At 40.1% G+C, this 20,385-nt stretch overlaps 1 protein-coding gene across 6 annotated transcripts in view; it reads left to right on the forward strand.

The window, feature by feature from the left end:
• Positions 1-20,385, forward strand: part of RPRD1B (regulation of nuclear pre-mRNA domain containing 1B) — a 74,724-nt gene that overhangs the window by 2,231 nt on the left and 52,108 nt on the right. For 5 of the 6 annotated variants that reach the window (XR_009690124.1, XR_009690125.1, XM_061127260.1 and 2 more), the window contains exons 2-4: positions 3,346-3,475; positions 11,063-11,196; positions 19,203-19,315. Coding sequence is in view for 4 of the 6 variants with exons in the window: in XM_061127260.1 (XP_060983243.1) it covers positions 3,346-3,475; positions 11,063-11,196; positions 19,203-19,315 (377 nt within the window). In the remaining 2 variants the exon portion in view is untranslated. The remainder of the gene's footprint in view (positions 1-3,345; positions 3,476-11,062; positions 11,197-19,202; positions 19,316-20,385) is intronic. The other variant, XM_061127262.1, reaches the window with a different exon arrangement.

Below are 20,385 nucleotides of genomic sequence, written 5' to 3' on the forward strand. Positions count from 1 at the left end.
GAGAGTAACAATTTAGAGTTCTTTTGTTTATGAAGCTCCTTAAACCCTAATCTCGTATAGTGGAACTTTATGTTGTAAGTAGGTCAGTATTATTATCCCTGTTTTATAGATGAAAAGATAAAGATACGAAGAGATTAAATGCTTTGTTAAGGGTTATCCAGTTGGGACATGAGCTTTCTGTGATGAGAGAAATGTTTTACATTTGCTGTCCAATAAGGTAGCTTCTTGGTCATGAGCACTCAAAATGTGTGACTAAGGAAGTTTCAAATAAATACAATGGAAAATTCGGTTCCTGAGTTTTGTTAGGTACAAAGCAAATATTCATAGCCGCATGTGGCTAGTGGCTACCATATTGGACAATATAGAACTAGAGGCTGGTCTTCCAAGCCTCAGGATACAGTTTTCTTTTTTCTTTTTAGGATACAGTTTTCTAATACCCAAGCTTCCTTCATGAATTGAAAATGCCTCCACACTAAAATGGAAAAGGATTTTGTGCCCTAATGTTCAGATTGACTAGCCCTTTAGGTCCTAGCCCACCCTGAGTTTTTAAAAGTGGGCATTTCTGTCTGTAGTCATTTCTTTAAGACACTCACAGATCATCATCTTTTTGCCTCCAACTATTTATGAGACTTTAAACTTTTTCCTTCTCCTGCTTGGATACTGTTTCTATTCCTGCTGTTTTATTTTCTTTCCATTTCCTAGGAATAATTCTTAATTTATCCCTTTGGACTCTGTTCTAGGTAGACCGCCTCCCTTTATTTTTGAAACAGTTTGGTGTAAGATACTCTGTTGTGTTGTTATTTAGTTGCAAAGTCCTGTCCCACTCTTTTGCAACCCCATGGACTGTAGCCTGCCAGGCTGCTCTCTCCATGGGATTTCCCAGGCAGGAATACTGGAGTGGTTTGCCATTTCCTTCTCCAGGGAAAATGCTCTTAGGTGAGCATTTTTCAGTAGTGTTTTGTACTTTATCCTAAATGCAGGTAAATAGACCTTTTTAAAAAAAGTTAGTTTCCCTAGATGTCAAAACCAGCCAAACAAGTGAAAAATTTTGGACAGCCAGTTACTTAAACCTTGCTCAATAACTGTTTCAACCAATTTGGAATGGGCCTCTGTAGGGAGTGAAAGAATCTGTACTGACATATTGGAAAGACACCTGAACAAGGGCTGGAGTACATGGGGTGTGTGTGTGTGTTCTGTGTATTATGACTCTGTATTTTCAAGTATTCTAGGGTTTTGTGGGGTTTTTTGTTTTTGTTTGTTTCGGCTGTGGCTTGTGGGATCTTAGTTCTCTGACTGGGGGTAGAACCAGGCCCTAGGCAGTGAGTGCTCAGAATCCTAACCACTGGACCACCAGGGAATTCTGTCTAAGGCTTGTTATATTGCCTTTGCACACATGGTGCTAATGTTGACTATTCAGGACGTTGAATGTGGAGGGATGAAGTTTTATCCTAAACAAATTCCCATTGCTAAGTTTGAGGGTGATGAGAATTAATGGGCATCATAGATGGTGAAAACCTTGACTCTCTATCTTCTTAGCTATCATATTTGTAATAGTGCACAGTGTATCAGGTCTTGAATGGCCTAGTAGACATTTTACAACATGGATTTTGGGCTTTTTTTTTTTTTTTTTAACATAAATTATATGAAATTTGTAAACGTTCACTTAGTCCGATTTTCTCTGTAGAAGTTCTCTTTTACTTCTGAATCTTCAACTTTCATGGTGTTAACGTGATAGTTTTAATTTGCAGCAATATCCTAGAACAAGGTTTACTTAAAAAAAAAAAAAACACTTTTTGCTGTAATCATACCTTTGTAGCAGCAGTGGCATATTGAAACTATTGATGCTTACATTCTGCTTTTGAATAATCATTAGAACAGTTAAAGATAGCTCCAGGTTTCAGTATTCTCATCAGTTGTCCGTCTAAACTAGGTTATTACCAGAAGGTTAATACAGTTCAGTGTATCCATGTTTAATTTTATGAGCACTTTTAAGTTATCAGTTTAAACTATAACATGCCTTAAAAATCGTGTTTTTACCTGTTATTCTCCTGTACTACATTTTAAAATGTCAGACCTTATGCCTGCTGTGTCAGAATTTATGCATGCTGTGTGCATTTCAGAAGAAACAGAAATGGTTTCTCAGAGCAAGGAATAAGAACTAGTAATTCAGCGTGTAAAGTGTGACATAGGGCTTGCTTGAGTTTTTCGGGCACTTTGATGTTGAAGAAAACTTTATGTTTTGAACTGATTGTGTTACTATTTATTTATTACAAAGGAAAACTGGGACCAAAAATGATATTGATGTAACTCCATGGTTGAAAAGTTATGTGCAGAGAAGCCAGGAAATTCAGTATATTCCCCTAAGCAACTGTAACTCAGATATAGTGCATGAGGTTTTTATGGTTTAATATATGATGCCATGTAGAGTAATAGAGAATACTGCATTTAGTAGGTATAAGAGAGAAAAACTTTTGTGGGAGCCATGAATTTGCATATCCAGATTTCAGACGTGTAAATTTTTGCTGATTATGTAGATTAACATGTATTTTTATTTAAGATGAATATCCACGAGTACATCTAGAAACTCCTCTGGATTGTAGAGTTGGCATCATTGACCGATTATGGTTATTGAACTGTTGAAAAAGAAATTCTTGGTCCAGGAGCATAAATTACAAGAATCTATTTTAAAATTGAAACCTAACTCAGTCTTTCATTCTGTGGTATTTGATAATTAACAGTGTGTTAGAAATGTTCGACTTCCCTGGTGGCTTAGACGGTAAAGCGTCCGCCTACAATGTGGGAGACCCGGGTTCATTCCCTGGGTTGGGAAGATCTCCTGGAGAAGGAAATGGCAGCCCACTCCAGTAGTCTTGCCTGGAAAATCCCATGGACGGAGGAACCTGGTAGGTTACAGTCCATGGGGTCGCAAAGAGTCGGACACGACTGAGCGATTTCACTTAGAAATGTTCATCTTTGCAACAGAATAAATGAAAATCTTGCTTTTAACATGTCTTCTGGAGGATATTGACTGCTTATCCTTTAGGAATCTTCTCTGGATTATCTTCATTTTTATTGCCAATTAATTACACTGATTAACACAGAAATTAAGATGGCTTTTCTTGTTTCCTGTTTTTTCAAAATTGTATTCTCAGTTCTATTTTACTAGACATACCTCCAGGAGTTCCTTAAATTGTGTTTTTTTGTTTGTTTGTTTTCAAACATAGCAGTCTAGACCTCAAGTGGATAATGTTTGTCTTAGTATTCTTTAGGAGTAGCGTAAGGCAAAAGAATTGTGGATTGAGAATTTCCTTGGTGTAAGCTAAATTATCTTTTCTTTTTTTCCAGCCAAATCAAATAGAAAGCTTACTTTTCTATACTTAGCCAACGATGTCATTCAAAACAGTAAAAGGAAAGGACCTGAATTCACAAGGGAATTTGAATCTGTCCTTGTGGATGCTTTTTCTCATGTTGCCAGGTATGTTTTATTTTTAAATGCATTACTTTTTCCTTTTTGTTCTTTTTTTGTGATAACCTTTGTAACTCACCAACTTCATACTTTAAAGAGATGTGCTTTATAGAGAGGGTTGGAGAGGCCAAATTGCGGTTTTATATTTTGCCTGGGCCCTTGAGAACTATGTCAGACATGTAGATATTTTGTTGTATTGAAGGGATTCAGTCTAGCACTTGAAGCACATCTTTTCTCCTAGATGTACTCACTGTTGAATTTATTTCTAGAATATGTTATTTTCCTTGGTTTGGCTGAGTTACCTCATTAGCTTATGGTCAAAAAAACAAAGCTAAATTGTACAAGGGAACTTTCCAGTAACAAAACTGTGCTATTTAGCAAGAAATTAGTTGCTTGTGCCTTTGTTTTTATTAACTTCCTTCTGGGTGTCTGGATGTCTAACTTACTAAAAATAGTAGTCATTATTGTAACTGCAAAGATAGTAATTATTAGTGTGAAGTTTCTCTGACTCTATCATATTAAGTCTCTGCCACTGTTGTGTTTTGTGACAGAGGATGGAAGTGTAGGGTATGCATATAGCTGAGATCATGGAAATTATACATGTCATTAAAAGTTTTACAAATAATTTTTATTCATTTAAAAGCAAATTGCTTTTGACACTTAGCTGCCCAGAAGAAGCAAAGAAAAACTACTTTTCACTAGAATGTTACTAAGTAAACATATGAAAGTAGACATCTTTGCCAAAGGAAACTGGCAGTGAGGAGACTAGTGGGTTAAACAAAAACTGTTCTAGGGTCTAGAGTGTAAGTGAAAGACCTTAAGTGTGGAAATAACTCTGGCATTCCATGAAAGATTTGGAAAGTTTGAAAGAATGAAATGAAAAATTCAGAACATTTTTAAGAAATGACATCTAGCTTTATAGAGATGGAAACAAAATATTTGTTTGCCAAGTGACTTTGTTTGTGAACATGGCTACTGAAAAAGCAGAATGTGTTAGGAACTTGAAAACATACGGAATCCTCATAACAGTGAATAAACTTAGAGCAGACTACTAGAGTAGCCTTCTAGCCTACTAGAGAGGCAATTTTTTTGAGGAGATTTAGTTCACGGTTTCTTAGATGTGGGCTTATAGCTCTACCTCCAACACTGTCTGAGTGGCCTTGGTTGTGTTACTTAGCTTTTTGAACCCGAGTTTCATAATTGGTTAAAAGGGGATGTTACCACCTATCTCTTTAGAGTTGTTGTGAGGTTAAAGTTAAACAACAGTCTTTGCTCATTCATGGGAGTATACTAAATTATAAACTCTGTGAAGAGAAGGACTGTTTCTTTTTTGTTCTTTGCTGTTTTCCAGGCATCTAGTGCAGTGTCTGGCATAGAGCTACTGGCTTATGTAGCTTAGGTAACACCATTTAGTCTTGATGTCAGTGGTGTCCCAAGAGCTGAGCAACATTGTTGCACAGCCTTGGCACAGATACAGTAAATAGTCACTGGGATACAGTAAATAGTCACTGAATAAGTTAACTAATTTAGAGCATAGGAAATTGGCTAAAATAATTCCTGTAGGGATAACATACATTTTCCCTTAAACACTGAACAGTAATCATTAGCTGCCCCCAAATCAGAAAAGGATAAGTATAAACGGGTGGGAGAAGAGGGATGAGCAATACCAAGATTAAAATTCCTTTTCTACTTGGTTTCATCTTAAAACCTATCGAGGAGACATTGTAAACATGTCTTGGCAAATTCCATGGCATTGTGGGGAAAATAGACCTGATCCTAAAAAAAATAAAATAGGCCTGTTACCTTTCCTCTTTGCATTCTTCTAGTTCTTTTAAGGTTCTGTTTGGATATTATTTCCAAGATCCCCATGTTTCTAAGTTCCCTCCCTACTCCCACCCCCATTATTAGGATAGAAAGTTCAGCCAGTCCACTTTGATCCTGAGGCACCTTATCAACAATGAGAAATGCTCTCTGTATTTTTTTTTTTGTGGCCAATTAATGAACAAAGATAGACCCATTAATATTGACTAAAATTGATTAGGAATCTCTTTATGATAGTTTCCTACTTTCTCCTTCAAACCCCCTGCCACCTGGGGTGGGGTGGGGTGGAGGAAAACCTCTCAAGTCAGGGAAAGCTTGCCAAGCTTATAAGTAAATAAGTGTTAGTCGATCAGTTGTGTCCCACTCTCCTTGATCCCTTGGACTGTAGCCCCCCAGGCTCCTCTGTCCATGGACTTCTCCAGGCAAGAATGCTGGAGTGGGTTGCCATTCTCTGGATCTTCCCCACCCAGGGATTGAACCTGGGTGTCCTGCATTACAGGCAGATTCTTTACCATCTAAGCTACAGGGCGGAACCCAAGCTCCTGTGAGTAGATATAATTTGAATAGCAGTTTAAGTAACCAGAGAGGTAGCCAGGTGACAGTCACATATGCCCTGTGAGCCTTGGGAGAGTGTTAGAATTTTGTCCTAATGGGATGTCAGTGAGGGATTTTAAATAGGGGAATGATGTATTCCAATTACTTTTGTTCTAGGATCCCTCCACTTTGGGGTGGAGAGTGAATTATAAAGGGCAGGGACATGGGCATGGAGGGTGTTGCACTTGCATGGGCAAGAGATGACATTGGCTAGGACTCAGAAGTGGTGAGAAGATTACAGCTTTATTAAATGTGTATGAATAGATTTGTGTGGCCCAATCCCATGTAAAATTGATAAGATTTGTGGGAATTAAGTGGGAGCTGGTAGTGAGGGAAAAGAGAAGTCAAAGAGTGCCTATTTCTAGGTTCTTGACATGAGTATGGATGACTGGATGGCCCTGCTTACTGTGATGAAGATTGGGGTGAAGAATTGGTAGAGGAAATCAGGAATTTTGTTTTGGCTATATTAAGTTTGAGATGGCTAATAGATATTCCAAGGGGTGTTGCCAGGTACGCGGATGGATGAAATAGTTGGAAGCTCAGTAGGAAATTAATTTCTGGAGACATGAATGTGGAATTATCCCTCTATACATATTTATTTCCTGTTATAACAGTCATGGGTCCCCAAGACCACTTCCAGGTTTGGTGACTTGCTAGGAGGACTCATCGGACTCAGTGTGTAGTTGTGTTCATGGCTGTGATTTATTACAGTGAAAGGATATAAAGCAAAATTAGCAGAGGGAAAAGGTGCAAGGGGTGCAGTCCAGAGGAGACCAGGCATAAACTCCCAGGAGTGCATTCATGGTGGAATCCCATGCGACATACTCAGTTCCTCCCACTTTGAGTTGGGACAGCACACGCCAAGTGTTGTCTACCTGGGGGGCCCATTAGAGATTTAGTACCTAGAGGTTTTGTTGGGGTTGGTCACAGGCACTCTTGGCCAAAATTCTAGACTCCCAGAAGAAAAGCAGGTGTTCAGCATAAAACCATACTGTTTGTACAAACGGTTTAAGCACAGTAAACCACCCTCATCTGTTAGGATGTGATGGGACCATGTCTGAAATACAAGTTCCCAGATGCCAATCAAGGGCCAGCCCTGTGAGCAGGCCTTTCTCAGGGCAGCAGTCTCAGGCCTGCCGGGTTAAGTGTTTTCTCAGTTCGGTTCAGTTGCTCAGTCATGTCAGACTCTCTACAGCTGCATGGACGCCAGGCTTCCCTATCCAGCACCTTTTCTACACAATTGCAAAGGACTGTTTTTGCTCTGCCCTCACATGAGGTGCTTTTGGAAGTGCTGAGTGTACTTAGAATTGCTGTTCTGAGTAGGCCCGCCATTGGCCTGCTGGGCACGGGATAAGAGAGAAACACGAGCTGCAGTGGGTGTCCCGAGGAAGGCAGTGCCCTTAGAACTGCAAAGGAAGACCCGTAACCTGGCTTGGCGGGCCCTCGGGTGTCCAGCTGACACTTCAGTCAGCAGTCCCACATGGGTGTAATACATACTTTTCACTTTTTAGAGCAGATTTTCAGTGGTTGAATTTATAATTAATTAGAATTAAGATACATACTAAGTTGTGTTCCACAAAATAAGTTATATATGTACTTATCTCTCAGTTTATTCATTGATAGGTGGCAAGGGGTTTTTTGGTGTTCTTTTACTTAAATATCTCTATTTAGAATGGAATTAGTACAACTTGAAAAGACAGCTCCTCCTGTCATAAAATGATTTTATTGCTTTGGTTGTATCCAGTTCAGGTGCTAAAGTGACTTTCGCTTCATTGGAGCTACTTATATACAGCAAAGCCCCATCTGTAAAAAGATTTTTTCACTGTTGTGTCTCTGTCTTTGGACCTTAGGTGGCAAAACTTTGTTTTAATATAGTGCTTAAGGAATCAGCCTGTCATGGTTAATTCACTCATTAAGCTAGAGTGCCCTTTTGGCTTTAGCCTTTAATAGTGAAAGCCTTTTGAAAATCTTTTGGTGATAACAGATTTGAGCATCAGTATCCACTGTCCAGCAGTGAGACTGCAGCTGTGCTGTCAGCCTTCATGGAGCACCAAACCACCAGCTGCAGGAATGGTGGGTGGTGTTTGGGTAGGTGTCCCTCACAATCCTTTCAACTAAATCCTTGGCAGGAATTTGTTGTCGTGATTGGTTTCTCTTTTAAGAAAATTTGCAGGCAACAGATCTTATTTGTTTAATTTTTAAAATACATATCTTTATTTATTTGGCTGTGAGCTGTCTTCACTGTGTCAGCAGGCTCTTTCCTTGTGGCACACGGTCTCTAGTTGCAGCACGTGGGCTTAGTTGCCCCTTGGCATGTGGGATCTTAGTTCCCCTACCAGGGATCGAACCCACATTCCCTGCATTGTAAGGCAGACTTAACCACTGGACCACTGGGGAAGCCCCAAGAGAACAGATTTTATGTTAAAATACCAACCAGTTAAACTCTGGTTAGTTGTGATTTTGTTACAATAGTTATAATGACTTCATTTTCCTAAAGCCTACATTTGATCACATTAGGGACTTTGTTGCCTCCAGGATAAAGGCCATAATGACTTAACAACAAAATAAAGTCCTGTATAGTCTCAGGCCACTCTGTCTCTATCCCTCCAGTTTCTTCTGTTTCCATACACTCCCTGTAGACTTCAACTACCGGAATTACTCACAGCTTCCTGCTGTTTACTTTGTTCCATTTTGGGGGTTCCATTCAAGGGAGCAGAGATAGCATGAACACAGTGACATTCACCAGTGGCAGCAAAATGCTGAGTAGAAAATACGGTTGAGCGTTCTAGAATGTGAAGGTATGGATGGAGAGGTGGGGTGCTGCTAGATCAAGCCCTAGAGGTGAGGACCTAGACCTTGTTCAGTGTATTCCAAGCACGGTATTTCACAAACCCCAATGAATGAGCAGATGAATATTTAATTGAATTGACATCTGACGTGAATGACCTCCATGTAGTAAAATGGTCTTTGACAGCTAACTAATTGTCTGGCCTACTGAAACCTATCTAAAATTTTATTCAAAACATTGCAGTTCAGCATTTATTGTGCTTATTCTTGGGCATATAGCAGTGCGGGGAAGACACATCCCTGCCCTTGTGAAAACTACATTCAAACGGAAAGAGTATAAACAACAGGGAAACTGTACATACAGCACATCCAACTAGTAAATGTTACGGAGAAAAATTAAGCAGGAGTAAGGAGTGTACTCTTAAATAGGAAGGTTAGGAAAGGATTCACTGGAAAGGTGCTGTGTGAACAGACACACCTGAAGGAGGAGAGCAGAGGGGCCTTGCCGGGCCTGAGCTGTGTTGGGTAATGTGGTTCCAGGCGAGGTGCAAAGGCCCTGAGGCAGAAGGGCCAGGGAACTGTTGTGGAGGGAAGGGAGAGTGAGGACAGGAGGTGAGCTCAGGGAAATGACGGGCTGGCCTGAGAAGGGTTTGTCGGCTTTATCAGGCCTTTCACTTTTATTCTGAGGGAGAGTGTGAAGAACTGTTGGAAGTGTGGAGAAAAAGTGACGTGAGCTGCCTTCACAATACAGTTAGGATTGGAGTTTTAAAACTTAGGAATAGGTGGTTGGAGGACAGGGTGGAAGCAGGGAGACTAGTGATGAGGCTGCTGTCGTCATTAGACAAGAAATGATGGTGACTTGGACCAGGCTGATAGCAGAGAAAGAGAAGTAATTTGCTTCTAGATGTATTTTGAAGATGGAGTAGAGATGTTTTTCTTATAAATATCAAGGTGATATCTTTACGTTTTATAAGTTATCAGTGGAAAGTTTCCCCCCCCTTCCTCATCCTGACCTCTGACTTATTAAAAAAAAGGCTGAACAAAAGAATAATTAATTTTGCATGTATCCTGATTTAATTAGTACTTTGACCCCCCCCAATTTAGCGAAATTTGCCACTAATAATTCATAAGTAATTATAATACTCTGACCACATGAGTTTTAAAAGTGTTGTCAGAGCTGGTGGTGGGTGAAATTCCCATCTAAGTTGAACTTGGTATGGAGGGCTTCCCTGGTGGCTGAGTTGATAAAGAATCTACCTGCAATGTAGGACTTTCCAACTTCCCTGAGTTGGGAAGATCCCCTGGAGGAGGGCATGGCGACCCATTCCAGTATCCTTGCCTGGAGAATCCCCCTGGACAGAGGAGCCTGGGGGGCTACCTTCCATGGCGTCGCAAAGAGTGGGACAGGACTGAGCGACTTTCACTCACTACTTCTTGAGTTTCCTGTTAAAGCTGTTGACTTAGATGCTAAGATGTCAAGGTATCTCTTGTGTAAAATCCCTCAGTGCTTCACAGAACAGAACAATTCAGATTTGTTTTCCTTTCGAAAAGTCTTTCCTCCACACTTCCACTTGCTGTCTGACACTTTATGGTAAACAACTGTCTTACACTGAGTGTGAGCTATGGTCATTGCCCTAAAAAATGGTCTGTTTTAAGAAGAGTAACATGTCAAGAATAAAACTATCTAGCTGCTTTCATTCAGATATAAATTACAAAGAACTGTATTATGCTCGGTGTGTTCTAAGATTATCTGCTCAACACCTTTGTGTGAACCTGGAAGGTAGACCTAGCAAGGAATGAAAATAATTATGAAGTAGTGAGTATAAAGTTGAGATTAGTCTTGACATATATATGTGTACAATTGTATTTGTGCATGTTAGAGATGTTGGTGTGTTAGCATTGATGAGTTGTTACAAATGTATTCCCCATTTTAAACATTTGATTTTAATCATTTTTTTTCTCATCCTAAAAAGTTTTGGCCTGCCTTGATTTTTCAGCAGTATGTCTGGGACTAGATTTAAGTTAATGCATTCTAAAAAGCATGCTGTCACAATTGATATGATTGGTTTTCAATAATTTTCTGTCAGTGAAAATGAGCCTTTGGCTTTTGCCCTGTTTGCCTTTCAAAGAGGATAAAAGACACAGATTACTTTTGTAACATAATCCCTCTCTCTTCACTACATGCCACAGGAAGAATATAGTTTCTGGTGAAGTTTTGAGTATCCATCAATTACAGCATGTACCTTAGTCTTCCTTCTGTTTTTAAATAAGTAAATCATGTAGTCAGTTGTTGGTGTTTTCTGTTGTTTTTTTTTTTTTTTTAAGTAAATCTGTCCTAATTAAAAATAAAAAATCTTAAGCTTATATATATATCTTTTCATCTTTTCTGGGCAGAGAGGCAGATGAAGGCTGTAAAAAACCTTTAGAAAGATTGCTGAACATCTGGCAAGAAAGAAGTGTGTATGGCGGCGAGTTCATCCAGCAGCTGAAGCTGTCTATGGAGGACTCCAAGAGCCCTCCCCCCAAAGGTAGAGACATCACCACATGCTTACAGCTCTTGGTCTTTGCCTACTTTCGAATCAAATATGAAAAGCTGCAGTGGGGGTTGCTGTGAACCACCAGCGATTGTATGATTCTTCAGAGAGAGATGATCATAAATGATGGTGAGAATTTATGTAGTGCTTGCAGCGTGTAAGCCTGGTTCTAGCATTCCTGCTATTCATCATCTCGTCCCCTACCTTTTGCTCTGTATGGCACCCCACTCCAGTACTCTTGCCTGGAAAATCCCATGGACGGAGGAGCCAGGTAGGCTGCAGTCCATGGGGTTGCGAAGAGTCGGACATGACTGAGCGACTTCGCTTTCACTTTCTCCTTGGTTCACTCCTGCCTTTCTGAGACTTTCCTCGCACAAGGGAAAGGAACAACAAACTTGTTTAGAGTTCTAGGGAACTAGGAAGTACCCTGGGTAACATTTTGTCCTAGCTTTGCCGTTAACTACTATAGGCTCTTGAATAAGTCCTTTAGCCCTTTTGGAACTCAGTTTCATTAAATATTCATGTGGTTTGGGGACGTACTTTTAATGGGTGTCAGCTGTCATCAAAAATTAGTTTTGGTCTTTCCTGAACCAAGAATATCCTCAGGTAATGTGTACATGCATGTATGTGAATTTTGCCAAGTCCTTCTTAAAAGCTATGTTGTTTTTTCCTTTGAAGAGGAGTAAGATGAAACATTACTTGGTTCTTTGGCTTCTGGTTAGTTGTGATTGAATTCTGGTTGGCACAGTTCTCATGTGACTGCATATATACCCGTTGCCTGGAGGATCAAGTCTGAGTCCTGTCGTGGTGTACTCTTTATAATGTGAGCTAGTCTACTTTTCCAGATTTTTCTCCCATTTCCTCACATGTACCCTATTCTTTGGCCACTTGTAACAACTTCCCCTCTGGATGCTTTGTAGTTCCCCTTACTTTGCATCTGCTGTCCCTCTGCCTAAAATGTCTTTCTGCCCCTTGTACGTGGTGAACCTACTCTTCAAGAATGCTACTCTCATTCTGACATCTTTGCCAGCTTGTCTGGGCACATGTAGCCAATTGCGTCCTTGTTCCTCTGGTACTTTGTACACATGTCTGCAATAGAATTTAACAGTGATTAGCATACATGATGATATCATTCATTTAGCAACTCTTTATTGTATACCTTTCATGATCCCTTCCAGATCTGAGTTTATATGTGTTTTAAGGTAGAGTAACTTTTCTCTGAAACTAGAGGTTAGAGGCTTGCTAAGAGTGGCATAAGTGTTTTCAGACTGCAGCTCATTGTTTTACTTGGAGTTGACAGAAGACAATTTTGGGGTCACTCTGAAAAGCAGGATATTTCCTGCTTTGGATTCTGGCAGTGTTTGTGTTGTGTCCTTTGGAGGTTTCTGCACAGTGTCGGGGAATTATCCGGCATTCTTTTCTCTCCTCTAACTTCAAGTTCATTGGTAAACAGTGCTGATTTCTTAAAAACACCTTTGGGCAAGTAGGAGAGCTCTGAAAGATGATGTTTGAAGCCAAGTGTTGAATTTCAATTCAGCAAGCATTTGCCAGACATATGCTATGAGTAAACAGCTCTGCTAGACGGTATAGGAAGGAGCAGAGAGGAGTGAGAAATAGTTCTGCACTCAGGGAGCAGTCAGACTAATTGGGGGATTTGTGGTAGCAGTAGATTTGAAAATAGCTCCATTAGGTTTCTGGTTTTTTTTTTTTTTTTTTTGAGAGTCTAGACATTAACAATAGAGGCAATATTCCTTTACTGTGGAGGATGATGCTGATCCAAAGATAATTTCTCTTTCTCTAGTTTGTAAAGATGAAAACACATATCAAAAGGTTCCAATGTGTGTATTCGTCTCAGCTAACTCAGTGTCTTCTCTCTGTCTTTTTCAGACTTCAATTACCAGAATATTTTACACGATCCTTTCAGAATGTTGATGAGTTTTTCCAGAAACTTATTTCCAAATTTAAATAGTCCATTTATATTGCAGTGTTAATTCATGAGTAATTCTTTGTCTGCAGACAGCTTTATAGAGTTTACCCTTGGAATAAAAATTTTCCTGTGGAACTTCGGCAGTTCTAATCTTTTAGAATGTGTGAGTTTAGGAATTTTTAGAACTGGACTTTTCTTGAGTTTATATACCTGTGATAGCTTATGGTGAATGATTCGTGATCTCCGAAGAAGATTTAGCTGCTGGACCAGGGACCAGGCTTGATCACTCAAGAGCTTTTGTGTACCTGAGTTTTATTAAAGAAAGACAAGGGACAGTGAAAGCTTCTGACATAGACATCAGAAGGGGGATGGAGAATGCCCCCCTTGCTAGTGCTAGCAAGGGAGTTACATACTTTTTAGTTATTACAATAAATCAAAACAATGTCTCAAGTTTGTGAAAATTTTACCAGACCCACTCCCACAATTTACATTTTAAGGTAACAGGATTAGCCAGAAAGTTTTCAGGAAGGAGAAACTGCCCTCAAGCAGGATACATTGTTGTTATATAATCCTTAGTAGAGTTTAAACTGAGCTGTTTGTTGTGTAATCCTCAGTTCCGGGTTTAAAGAAAAAAACGTTTTATGTGACTAAGACTAACGAATGTAGAGAAAAAAAAAAAAAAGCTTGTCCTTTCCTCCTCCTTGAGAGTTCCAGACCCCTATCTCCTCCTTGAGAACCCCAGACTCCTCTCTCCTCGGGGACCCCCAGACTTCTTATCAACCTGCCTAGGAATTGACTCTCTCACCTGTCTCCCAGGTACAGGACCCAGGGATTCTAGAATTGGCTCTCTGTTCTTGGGAATACTCAAGCCGTTGCTTGTCTGGGTGGCACCTCATCATTCACTTGAGTCCCACATGAATCATGCAGTGTCCTGTAGTTGTAGGCTTTGGGAGGGAAAGGGAGACACAGAGGAAGCAGGATTTATTCAGCTCCCGTCTCTCTGCTGGCTTCTTTTCCTGTTAATTTATTTTAGGTCCTTGAGAACTATATGTATTTGGTATTGTATTTCAGATGACAGTATTAAGACTCAAAAGAATAGACTAATTTTGTCCAAGTAGATACAATTAATAAGTAAGTCTATATAAACCCAGGTCTATATAACTTAAAAGCGTATTTTCTTCACACCATAACTTTTCCTTGCGAGCACATGGATTCAGTAGACTTGAATTAGGATATGAATTCATGAGTAGGTCACTCAACTTCCCTGGACCTTTAGTATAGTTAGTTTAGCTATTCAGGGCAAGGGTTTGAAAGCAAACTTCCAGAGTATGAATCCTAGCTCTGTCACTTGCAAGTTGTGTGACCTGGGGCATGGCATTTGACCTCTCTGAGCCCCAGGTTCCTCACTGTACAGTATGGCTATTAATAGTAAGACCTCATAGGCTTGTGTGAGGATTACTTGAGATCATGTAGGTATGAAGTTATTAATGTGATCACACGACTTCTTTTTGGCACCCCGCCCCCCCCCCTCCCCCAGTTCTAATATCTAATATTCTGAGTTTCTAAATACAAGCCAATAGCAAAAGTAGGAAGAGTCTTGTTAGTATTTTCAGTCCCTGAGATTTTGCACAAGGCTGGAAAGCATGATGGTTCAGAGCACACACTCTAGGCTTAGCTTCCCGGGTTCAGGTCTGGACCTGGCGGTTCAGTCCAGTGAGATGAGATGGATCGGGTGCTTCCAGAACTGTGCCTCGAGTGTCAGCCCTTGGTTTGCTGCGCATCTTTTTCTCCCCACAAGTAGAAGTTAATATGCTTTTTAAAAGAAAGCTCTCTTATTTTGCAGGGAGGGAACAAAGAATGAGGCAGCTGTTAGAAATAGTATTTCCTGATTCTTTTTCATTATAAAGGTAATATAAAATCTCTGGGATTTTTTTTTCTTTTTTTTTAATTATAGAAATTTTTAGTAGATCTTTAGAAGGTCCAGCTTTTTGGGTAGATGACTGCATTTTGTAATGTGATTGGGGTTCCTTCGGGCTAATTTCTTGTTGTCGGAAATTCTATCATAGTCAGGTCTCTAAGAAGCATACCACAAACCCTTTGACGGTTAGCTGAGTGCAAGGCCCCCTGGAGACACAGGAATAAGTTGGAGGATAGAACAGAAGGTGTGCAAGATGAGGACAGAAGGAACTTTGCCCCTGAGGTGTTTGCCCTGCCTATGAATAGAGTGAGTGAGGGCGTGAAAAGGGGATGAGTGGAACTGCTGTGGTCAGAGCCGAATGGATGGCGGAAGGTGCCTGATCTGACATCCACACAGGGACAGGCCTGGCAGATGCCTGGGTCGTTTTAATGGTTGTGTGACTCGATTGAGGATTCTGGGCATCCTCACTGCCAACTCTGCACGTGAGCAGAGGAGAGTCCGGTTCCTGTAAAGGACGGCAGGGATGGTCATTTGGGGCACAGCACTGGGGCTTTCCAAGCACTGTGCTCCCTCTGCCCTCAGGAGGCTTCAGGCTCAGGTGGGTTGGCACTTTCCTGAGCATCGTAGGGCTGTAAAGGAATAAGGTACTGACGGTTTCTATCAGAGAGGGAAGGCCTGCGCCTGCCAACGGCCATGCAAAGTAGCAGAGCCAGCTGCTTTCAAAGAGAAGCCCATGGGGTTAGAGGGAGACGGTGACGGTTGAAAGGGAGTGCTGAGAGTGATGCTGCGTTATCATTCATTACCAAGTAGACCGAACCTCGGTGGCCTTGCCAGGGTTTTGAACAGAGGCCTGATGGGGCCAGAGCTCAGCTTTAGGAAGAGAGAATAGTCCATGTTGGAGAAGGAGTGGTTGGAAGAGGCAGGATGCAGTTGGGACAGCGGTCTGGGTGAGGCATGAGAAAGGACAGGTGGCTGATAAGAGGCTTTGAGAAGAAGCAGAAAGAGGACATATGGGAGAATTCCTCACAGGTGTGAAATCTGTTACAAGTTGGGACTTGGGAAGAGATTCTGCTGTTCTCCAAGGCATGGTACTTGGAAGATGGAGCCAGTCAACGTGTTCGTAATGGAACTAGATAGCTCAGGAAAGGTGGAGCCCTGTGGGGGAAATGATAATTTATTTCCAGTAGGTCCTCTAAGTGGAGATAGGAGAGAACTGGAAACATAGGATGATGATGGTTACTTCCTATTACACCCTCTTCCATCAGGATGTGAAGGATGGAAATAGCCCTAAAATTGTCATCAGTTTGATTTCAGTTTTGCATTGCTGTGAGTGAGTGAGTGACAGCAAGAACTCCTGCTTAGGAGACAGAAAGCTTTAGCTGTAGGACCCAGACTGACTAAACAAGTTCTCTGGCTTTAGAGAAATCTCAGCTGGTGGGCCTTGACATTCTCATGAAAAATGAGTGGGGGAGCCCTGGGGAAAGCAAAGACATAGGTATGAGTAAGGGCTTCCACTACCTGAATTCAGTGATTCTGAGTGTCTTGAGATGTTCAGTGATATGTGGTTTTTATATGTAATAATTTCTGTATGAGAGTTAGAAACTCAAGTTTTATAATTCTTTCTACCTTCTTTAGTGTATTTAACAGTTATTTATGGAGCATTCTCTTCTAGGTGTTTGAAAGTGAACAGAACAATACTATAAATTCTTTTCTGCTCCTGTGCTTACATTCTTATGGCTACTAAACAAACATAGCCATTTTGATGCTGTAGTGAGTGAATGCTGACGGGGTCGTACCACACTCTACACACTACTGAGGCAGCCACTGTATGCAAATTACTGCTATATATTTCATATGCAAATTGTAGCCTTACAGGTTTTCTGTTTGAAAAATACAGCCATGCTTGCTTTGCATAGTGTAGGACTGTAAAAATGACTGGTCAAGCTGAAAACCATCCAGAGTGATCTTAATAATCAGTGGGGAAAGTTACAGTTGTTCTGTTTTGTCAAAGAAAGAAAAACTCACTGTTGATCACAATTGTATAAGAAAAACAAGAAAGTAAAATAAAGGCTTATTTAGCATGTTTTAACATAAATTAGAAACATGAGTTACAATGTTTATTTCTCTGTAACAGACTTATCAAGTGTGTTTGAACAAAGCTTGTTGCATCTTTTCCATCTTTGTCATTTTCCTTCCTGACTTTGGATCAGTTTCCAGCATTTTTTCCTTTGTGCTTTCAGTGTTGTGAAATATCTCTTAAGCGTTCGTCTAAAGTGAATTTTGTCAGCATCACTTCCTCTAGGACATTGTCATTCTTTTCATCACAACCACTTTCTTCATTTATGTTGATAAGTTAGCCTTCACTAAGTTCCCTCTGGCTATGAATCCAGAGTCTCTTGAAGAACATGACAAGGGTCCGCATCCCTACAGCCAGCTGTCTCTTGTACAGCCCCATTTATGTTTCATGTGAATTTCATTTCCAGCATTAATTTTAGTTTCTTTGTTGCTCTTTCATCTTTGTCAGTCAGTTCCCTGTTTTGATTATTTTTATAAAATGTCATGTGGATTTTGACACTGGGAGACTAACAACACGACTGAACACTTTGTTGCCTACGTGTGAACTGAATAACAGTGACCAGTTACTGACCTTGAAAGAAGTGATGTGGTCACTAATCATGATGCCCTTCTGTTTTTTACATAGTGATTTGTGGACCAAAGTTAGCAGCAAGGTTTGTTGTTGATGCAGTTACTCTGAGTAAATACACCATGACAACTGAAATTTTAAAGTGTGTTGTTGGGGGAATGGTGTTATTTAACCAAACCATGGTAATAAATCTGTGCATAATAGAATAGTGCAAAGACAGGACTGCCTGTCGTACAAATGCTGCTGTTTCTCTTCTTTAGTAGAGCAAACAAAACATTAAGAAAAAAAAATGAAACCCATGATATTGACTTGGCTTTCATGTCAAACATAGTTTGCTCAGTTAATATGTAAGGTAGACAACAGGAGATACATCCTGGGTTCCAGAAGAGAATGTTGAATTAAGCAGAAAGTATCCGTGTCCTATTTATAACTCACAGAGTTCTGAGGCAGGTGCGTGGTGCCTTTCACTTGACAAGATGAGAGGATAGTTGTGTGGCACTAAGTAAGTTTTAGTTGAGTTCAGTGGAAAGAACACAGATGTTGAAATCATACCATTACATGAGTTATTTAGCCTCTCTGGGTCTTCATTTTCTCACCTATAAAATGGAGACACACAGCCCCTTAGAATTGTTGAAAGGATCAAATGTAAAGAAACTGTTGGAATTCCCGGCGTATGTTAGGCGTCCAATAGTTTCTTTACTTTACAAACTTGAATTTCTCGTTTAGCTTTATGTCCCTCAGTAGTTTGGCATTTATTTTGTATTGTCCAATTTAATGCAAAAGGGATGACTTTGGAATTAATACATCGATCATAAAAATTTAAGAGCACATGATACAGATAATGAAAAAATGTAACCCGTTAGCCTCAAAAGTGGTTAATTTTAAAATGTTGACTTAGGTCATTTCTCTAAGTAGTATCATCATGCTCAGCAATGGTTATTTTAAATTTTAATGGAAAACTAGGTTTGTTTTGTTCTTAAAGGGATGATTTAAAGGGTATTTGTTTTTAGAGCTTTTGATACAGCCTTATCGATGGGTCTCTCTCTACTGCTTATTTTCTGAAATGATCCCAGACAGTGCGAAGTCTCTCATTTTACACACGGTATAGTCTCTCCAGACCTTGGCACTCATTGGCTTGCTTCTTCATTATATTTTCTGATGAGGTTTGTTACCTTTTTACTTTTCCTGTTAACTTTCTGTTTTCTTTTAAAGATAATGAGGTTTTTAGTGAAATGTGTTAGTTTGGTAAGTTTCACTTTTAGATGCTTTTTTCTGGTGGTGTTTTTCCAGTGAATCAATCTGAGATGACTAACTGAGGCCATTTTGACTCTTCTCAATAATGTATGGAATTACCACCACTTGAAAATAAGTGGCATTAGGGTTAATGTTAAGCCATCTCTGGAAAGGTACACTCTTTTACCCTTTTTTACTTGTGACCCATTGTGCTTAGCATTTGACCTACTTCTTCAGGCTGCAGTGACCCACGTGTATCACTTTTTTCTTTCCTCTAGCAACAGAGGAGAAGAAATCTCTGAAGCGAACTTTTCAGCAAATACAAGAGGAGGAGGATGACGACTATCCTGGAAGCTACTCCCCCCAAGATCCTTCTGCAGGACCCCTCTTGGTATGTTCTGACCCCCAGAGCATAGGGCCGAATGGCTTGAAGTGCCCCCTAGTTGAAGATTCTGACCACAAGGTGGAGCTAGTGATCAATGGTATGGAATCACTGGAGGGCCACCGTTGGCACTGGGTGCAGGATCCACGTCGTGAAGCAGGCTTGATTTTGTCTTTGCATGCCTCAACTCTGGGATGGATTTGTGTTTTACAGAGTAATTGGATTTGGCGTTTTTTCATTCCTAGAAATTTAAAATATTCTTTAAAAGCAGTTTTTGTAAACCGGTAGATGTTACAAAGACACTCAGAAGTCCTCTACCATGGCTTGTCTTATAAGTAAACAACATGTTAGTATCTAAGGATAGTCTGTGTAGAAACAGCAAATTTGCCACACTGTAGCCTACTTAAATATTAGACCAGGTGCTAGCATTGACTGAGTTTTTAGCCATTTATTTGCATTGTTTGACCCCCTTGTGTAAGTTAGTTCATGAACTCTATGGTTGGTTCGTTTTAGCTGTTTATTTATGTATTCATTTACAGTCAAAGAAAGTGAGTCTCAAGGAGACAAATTAAGTAACTTGGTGTTTTAATTGAATCTGGGCCTGGCTGACTTCAAAGCCCATACACATTTCACTGAGTTTCATTGCCTCTTATTCTGCCTAATGCAGCTTTATTTTATTACACATGAGTGTGCTTAAGGCCTGTGTAAATAGAAAGCATGTCTGATTTGTGTTACGTTAAGATGTCAGATTAGCCTTGGAGTTAAATGAAAACAGTATTAGGCCATGTATCTTTGCATTTAAAAACTTTCAAGAGAACAGCCCAAATGACCAACTTTCAGGATAACCTGACTGCCATCGCCATGGTACTCTGGGGGGTCACTGTGAACTAGCTCACCTGTCAGTGTTGTATGTTTCCCTGACAATTAAAAACCCTTTTTGGTATACACAGAATATGCATTCTTGGTTTGTTTGGGGTTTTTTTTGTTTTCTTCCCTCTTTGTTTATAATTAATGAGCTTGACACATTTAATTTTGGTAGTGGCTGCTGAAATCAAAAACATCATCTTTGTGGCATTCAT

Source organism: Dama dama, chromosome 23 (assembly GCF_033118175.1).
Source record: "Dama dama isolate Ldn47 chromosome 23, ASM3311817v1, whole genome shotgun sequence".
NCBI lineage: Eukaryota > Metazoa > Chordata > Mammalia > Artiodactyla > Cervidae > Dama > Dama dama.